Raw genomic sequence first — 7,480 nt, 5'->3', positions numbered from 1 at the left:
TTCCTGATTTCTTATTTTTTTGCATGTTTGTCACACTTAAATGTTTCAGATCATCAAACTAATTTAAATATTAGACAAAGATAACACAAGTAAACACAAAATGCAGTTTTTAAATGAAGGTTTTTATTATTAAGGGGGAAAAAAAATCCAAACCTACATGGCCCTGTGTGAAAAAGTGATTGCCCCCTAAACCTAATAACTGGTTGGGCCACCCTTAGCAACAACAACTGCAATCAAGCGTTTGCGATAACTGGGTCTTTTGACAGCGCTGTAGAGGAATTTTGGCCCACTCATCTTTGCAGAATTGTTGTAATTCAGCCACATTGGAGGGTTTTCGAGCATGAACCGCCTTTTTAAGGTCATGCCACAGCATCTCAATCGGATTCAGGTCGGGACTTTGACTAGGCCATTCCAAAGTCTTCATTTTGTTTTTCTTAAGCCATTCAGAGGTGGACTTGCTGGTGTGTTTTGGATCATTGTCCTGCTGCAGAACCTAAGTGCGCTTCAGCTTGAGGTCACGAACAGATGGCCGGACATTCTCCTCCAGGATTTTTTGGTAGACAGCAGAATTCATGGTTCCATTTACCACAGCAAGTCTTCCAGGTCCTGAAGCAGCAAAACAGCCCCAGACCATCACACTACCACCACCATATTTTACTGTTGGTATGATGTTCCTTTTCTGAAATGCCGTGTTACTTGTACGCCAGATGTAATGGGACATACACCTTCCAAAAAGTTCAACTTTTGTCTCGTCAGTCCACAGAGTATTTTCCCAAAAGTCTTGGGGATTATCAAGATGTTTTCTGGCAAAACTGAGACGAGCCTTTATGTTCTTTTTGCTCAGCAGTGGTTTTCGTCTTGGAACTCTGCCATGCAGGCCATTTTTGCCCAGTCTCTTTCTTATGGTGGAGCCATGAACAATGACCTTAATTGACGCAAGTGAGGCCTGCAGTTCTTTGGATGTTGTTCTGGGGTCTTTTGTGACCTCTTGGATGAGTCGTCGCTGTGCTCTTGGGGTAATTTTGGTCGGCCGGCCACTCCTGGGAAGGTTCACCACTGTTCCATGTTTTCGCCATTTGTGGATAATGGCTCTCACTGTGGTTCGCTGGAGTCCCAAAGCTTTAGAAATGGCTTTGTAACCTTTTCCAGACTGATAGATCTCAATTACTTTGTTTCTCATTTGTTCCTGAATTTCTTTGGATCGCAGCATGATGTCTAGCTTTTGAGGATCTTTTGGTCTACCTCACTTTGTCAGGCAGGTCCTATTTAAGTGATTTCTTGATTGATAACAGGTGTGACAGTAATCAGGCCTGGGTGTGGCTAGAGAAATTGAACTCAGCTTTCCAAAGATGTGATAAACCACAGTTAATTTATGTTTTAACAGGGGGGGGGCAATCACTTTTTCACACAGGGCCATGTAGGTTTGGATTTTTTTCCCCCCTTAATAATAAAAACCTTCATTTAAAAACTGCATTTTGTGTTTACTTGTGTTATCTTTGTCTAATATTTAAATTTGTTTGATGATCTGAAACATTTAAGTGTGACAAACATGCAAAAAAATAAGAAATCAGGAAGGGGGCAAACACTTTTTCACACAACTGTACATACATACATACATACAAACATACAGTATATAAACTCCAGCCAACAGTCAAACATAAAAATAAGATACATTTCCATGACAGTATAATCCTGATGCCAAAAAAAGGTATACATTTTGAGGTTTAGTTCATTGTCACATTTCAGTTTGAATAATCACATGTTGCAAGTGCAACTCATGAGCCAATAGTACACAACTTCTGCACGTTTCCCACAATGCACAGCACAACAGGAATTGGTACTTATAACTCTATGATAGAGGGGCAGAATTAAAGGCACATGTGTCGGTATCAGTATGATAATGCACTCTGGGATGTTCCAATGCACAAAGAATGCAAGCCTCGGGGACAAGTAGAGCGGAGAAGGAAGGAAGGACTTATGGGATTGAGGGGGAACTGGGATGTAAAGTACCAGCTGAGTAGGGAGGAGATCTCACAACACGTCTACGGTGGACCGTCTACAAATGAATGAGGATCTAAGGGGCGGACTCCACTTTCACTAGATCTTTTAGTCTTAACTAGGTCTGTTTTACCTTGTTGTAAAGCTCGCTGCGCCCTCCGCTGGAAGCTTCCTGCCAACATATCACAGACTAGGATGCAGTAAGAGTTCAAAGAAACCTGCGAACAACCAAAGAGGAGCCGAGCCAAGGTGATGCTGTTCATACACAGCCATTTATTGTGGGTTTAACCCATAATGAAGTACAAATGAATGTACAAATCCTTTACCGTCTTTAACTATTGACGTTCAAAAGCTTTTTGCATTATTCTCCGAAACACCAGAGGGCGGACAAACAAACCGTACCGTGAAGAAGCAAGACGTCAACAAGCGTAACTGGAAAAATCAAGAATTAAATGTATAATAATAATAATAATAATAATAATAATAATAATAATAAAAAGGTTAAATATCCTGTAAACGATTCGATTTGGCTGGCTAAACATGTAATCAAATGCCTGTTTCTAAAGCATTTAAAAACTAATTTGCCATCTTTTGTAAAATCTTCAGACTTCTTAATAGTGCTTTTATCAGTGAGCTATTTGTGAAGTTCATGCACGGAAAGCCGCGAGCATGAGCAGGCAGCGGGCGCCTTGTTACATACAGAAAACCAGAGGTACGAGGTGGAAACTTCATCCATGTCCTCAGATACTGTAATTATAATGCAACCATTAAGATCTACACACCCGGACTGAGCTCCTTGTGTTTCAGAGGAGCGTGATGATTCCAATGCACGATGGCAGTAGGAAGGTTTACCCACCTGCTGTTTCAAAGCCTCCCTGTAGCGCAAAACCCTCTCGGGGGTTGATCTGGATCTGTCGGAGGGGAAAACCCTGATGTGCGACTCCACAGGGGCCGCCTCACTGCTAGGCCTGTCAGGAGAGTTGCAGAATCACACTTAATATTTAAGTTTATTCAAGTCCATTCTGTTAGGTTAGAAAGGCTGACTACAAGAGGCTGTATTGTCCTCTATTGTTTTTGGCTCATATTCTTCAGAACAATTGGTTGAATTTAAATGAGATGACAGGACCATAAGATGCCTGGGAGTTGGTAAAGCAGATACAGTCACGGTTAGCTGCTGAACACGTCCTGACCCTGCTTTCCAGGTCAAAGAGCTAAAAAGTGAGGGGGATATATTTACTGTGTTGGAGGCTCAGGGAAGCTGCTGCCACTGTGCTGGCTGTGGTTTCCAAAGTGGCTGGGCGGAGCTCCTCCTGCTGGTACGTTCCAGTAGGACACGGGAGGAACAGACAAGGGACCATCTGAACACAGAAATTAAAACATAAAAATGTGGACGATAGCGCTGAACGTAGCATCTGTTTAGCCTTCCACCAATATGTTCACTAAGAGTGAAGGTTGTTCCGCTCCCTACATTTAGCGGAGGAGACCAGTGCTTACAGTGGGCCATGTTGGGGTCGAGCAGGTTTCTGGTGCCGTAGTAGTGATGGGGCTCTCCATACGGGCTCCTGTAGGCTTCACTGAGGGCTGGAGGAGGATGAGGAGCAAACAAGGGGATTCTGGAGATTCAAAGCAGAATATGAAACAATCAATGATGTTATACAACACAGTATCTCTTTTGTAAATGCTGAAACGTTCTGTAGGTCTTAATTTTCTGGCTGTATCTGGTGTTCTATATTGTGTTTTATGATATGAGCTACACAGTATGAGGTGAACTAACGAGGCCAAAGTATTTGTTTATCTTTCACAACAGAAAAAAACAAAAAACAACATGTTGAATGGACTTGCCAGCAACTTAAATGTTTTTTTAAATAACACGACTAGAGTTTCAAGTTATCCTCTTTAGATGTTTTAGGAAACATCGTTTGTAGGATTTGCCATTGTTGGTGGCGGAGTCCGCCATTTACGAGCTGAATTCACAGGCACAGGAGATTAAAAGTAAATGATACATTCATGCAATCTAGCGTTACCATGTCCAATTTTATCGAATTGATTTCACCCTCACTGTTCAGAATTCACTCTCCCACAGCCCAGTGTTAAATTTGAGGAAACACCAGGTGGCTTTTATTGTGACACAGTCACAGGAAACGCCATGCGCTTGTCACCAAGGTTATCGCCGACTGAAATCTTGAGAATTACAGCTCAGCGTGAAGTTAAAATTCAAGGGGTACCTGGGAGTGTCCGTGGTTCTGGGGAAGGAGGGGCCAGCAGGCTGGCTGTTGGGCGACAGGCTCAGGGCGGAGCTATACTCCAGCAGAGGGGACTGGAAGGCCACATGGGGCTGCTCGGGAGGAGGAAGAGGAGTCTCTCTGACTCGCACACCCATCTTCACGTTATTAGGGAGGCCTCTGGATGAGGTCTCACTCCCTCCCGTTGCTGAAGGCTCCAAGGCCTGATGAGTTTCTCTTCGGCACAGACCAAACTGTCTGATTCGGTACGGCTGATTTGTGGAATTAGACAGAATTGAGAGATTGATGTATATGGCATGTATTCATATTCCCCTTTTAGTCGTATTTTCTGCGTGAGCTTGTTTTTTTTGCCACTATTTGGTGATAAGAATTATCATTATACTACTGCACTCAAGAGTTTGCTATGAACTGAGACACAACCATCATTCACAGATTACATCCTTACAGATGCAGCTGGAGGGTCAAACACGTAAAATGGTCAGTGATTTGTATTCACCCACTGTGACCTCAAAAGTAACCAACAATCCTCTTTACACAGGCTACATGAGAGTGGGATGTCGTGAGGCCTACTGACCCGTTTCTCAGGATCGTTTGGTCCCGTTGCAGTGACTTTCAGCTCCAAATCTTTCTCCCTGCAACAAGGACAAGCATGAGCAAGCAGAGGTCTGGGGCTCTCCTCAGGAACACTTTGAGAAGACACAAAAAAAAAAAAAAAAATATACATACATACATACATACATACATACATACATACATACATACATACATACATACATACATACATACATACATATATATATATATACATGGATCAATAACAACACACCTCTTCTTGTTCCTATGCTGTTCAGCGATCTGCTCCTGCAGCTCCCGTCTGTAGCGCTCCTTCCTCCTCTGTAAGGCGTCCTCTGTATCGACTGCTCCTGAAAACACAGAATACCAATTTCAAATAATGAAATGGCAGTTTAACTAATCAAAAACATTCTCCACTAAACAATAACTCTGATAAGAACTGTCCTAACAGAACAACACATGTTCAAATTGACTTTTAGCAGAGTCATTTGTAATAAGTAAAAACACTGTAAAAATGTCCTTTAACCTATTTTGAGGCCAGTGGCAAACTCCACATCCTCATTGTTGGTCAGTGCTCTCGATCCCCTGCCTACTAGATCCTCCCTCTGCTCCCTGGGAAAAGTAAAACAAAAACAGAAAAAAATGATAAGGACAAACAAGTGTGTGCTATTTTTTTTATCACGCTCTTAACATACATGAATATACGTATACCTGCCATCGGTCTTATTGGATCGTCTCTTCTCATAACTGGCCTCGACCCCTATATGCCTGCGCCTTCTTCCTTCCACTAGTTCCAGCTCCTTAAAGTATTCCTCCTCCTCCTCCTCCTCCTCCTCCTCCTCCTCCTCGGAGTCCCGGTCCAGAGGCTTCCCCAGCCTGTCACAGTGTCTGGGAAGTACTGACGCCTGCTCCTGGTCCGCCTCAGGACAGAGGGTCATAAGCTCAGCGAGACGCAAAGCCCTGTGCAGTCCCCTGCTGTCCTCTGTGAGAGTGGCTGCATCCCTCCGGGAGGGCGGGCGCTGTTTGGGAAGAACGTCCGTCTGGCTTTCAAGCAGGTGTTGCTGATGGAAACATGATTGAAAAAGGGAATGTTTGTTTAAAAAGACTTTGTGGGACTAGATCAGGTCCACAGCAACTATTTAAAGCAGAAATGTCAAGTTGGGTCATCGAGACTTATTTTGTTTAACTATTAATTTAACCATTTATTCATTACTTTAGACTAATATTTAGACTATTTATGCATTGCTTTCAGCCATTCATGCATTATTTTTGCCTATTATTTCAGCTATTCATGCATTATTTTCAGCTAACTATTTGAACTTCTCTGCTTGCTATGTAGCTAGTATTCACTCTGTGACTAAATGTGACTATGGTTGTTACAGCTGACGAATGTATTTTTGTAATCAAATTGTAATTTCTATTTTTTTAAATGAGTTGAGCTAATATACCATCTCTGCATTTATTCATTGGAAACAAACTGCTGAAGTACCTTCTGGGGTACAGGAACCACCTGGTCGGGAATCAACAATGTTTAGATAGTATCTTACGTGCATTTTGTATATTTTTGGAAACAATCTTTTATTAAATCTTTCTCCATAAAGAATGAGGGGGAGTTAGCACAAGGTTTCTGTATCACTCATTCCATTCAAACGACTGCTCTCCAGTAATAATGAGGAATTATTGTCCTTCGTTCAAAAAGCTGGCTGATAAAAACAGTAAAGGTTCTTAATTAAATTTGTGATATGTCAGCAACTCACTCAGTTTTGTAAAATCATAACTACCCTGTTCGGTCAAAGATATGATCTGGCAATCAAGTGACATCATTAAGTCGTTAAGAGACATTTACCTTGATGGATCTCCTATTATTGAGGCGAATTAACGGTCCAGGCTCTGCATGGCCAAAGTGGTTTTTCTGGAACATAAAATGTTGCCAACATGATTCCAACATTGTGACTTTTACACTTCCCTGGATCACAGCTTATGTCTGCGTTTCCTCTCTCATACGACTCGTGTTTCTTGCGGACCTCTGCGGTAGTGATATCTACCTTACAGTACAATCAAGCCCATTGTCAAAATAGAACTAAACAAAGCCTTAGCTGATCTTCAAGCTCGCCTGCTACGGCCAAACACACGAGTAAACAGCCAAGTCCGTGACAGTCACCTGAGCCATGTAGCGCCTGTAGTCCATACGGAGTTCATGCTGCAGCCTCTGTTTCTTCCGCTCGTACTCCACGCCGAGTGGTAGACCCACGGTGCAACTCTCCTCTGACGAGATACATGCATCAATATTTTAACAGAGACGTGAGGAGAAGGGTTTTGTAGCAAAACAAGACAACTGACACTTTAAAGAAACAACTCATCCACCCTGACAAACATTGCTCACATCATGAGGTCGTGTTAATGATAGACTTCAGGTATTTGGTCATTTTTATGAAAAGAATCATCAAGAGTTTAGAAGGGGGAACTGTACCTTTCTCCTGTGCTATAGACTTGGGAGGGATGTTCTCCTTAGCAGTGGACTCGTAGGCTCTGTGGGGTTTTGCCTATCAGTCAAAAACAGAATATCATACATTAAGAGAAACCCACAACAGGATCCCTGCTAAGGGGTTATCCCCGTGCTCTGGTCATATATATATATATATATATATATATATATATATGACCAG

At 42.3% G+C, this 7,480-nt stretch overlaps 1 protein-coding gene across 1 annotated transcript; it reads right to left on the bottom strand.

Annotated features, from left to right (window-relative positions):
• Positions 1-1,582: 1,582 nt before the first annotated feature.
• Positions 1,583-7,357, bottom strand: LOC116378372 (centrosome and spindle pole-associated protein 1-like; the record flags this gene model as incomplete). The annotated part of the gene is made up of 11 exons (XM_031840236.1): positions 1,583-2,966; positions 3,236-3,356; positions 3,493-3,611; positions 4,224-4,492; positions 4,816-4,873; positions 5,068-5,164; positions 5,341-5,426; positions 5,526-5,875; positions 6,661-6,726; positions 6,976-7,079; positions 7,285-7,357. Coding segments are annotated over 11 exons (1,677 nt in total), but the record flags the coding sequence as incomplete, so codon positions are not given.
• Positions 7,358-7,480: the final 123 nt, after the last annotated feature.

Source organism: Anarrhichthys ocellatus, unplaced genomic scaffold (genome assembly GCF_004355925.1).
Source record: "Anarrhichthys ocellatus isolate YVR2014 unplaced genomic scaffold, GSC_Weel_1.0 scaffold2490, whole genome shotgun sequence".
Lineage (NCBI taxonomy): Eukaryota > Metazoa > Chordata > Actinopteri > Perciformes > Anarhichadidae > Anarrhichthys > Anarrhichthys ocellatus.
Note: the sequence above shows the minus strand (reverse complement) of the source record. Positions and strands in the feature narration are given on the sequence as shown.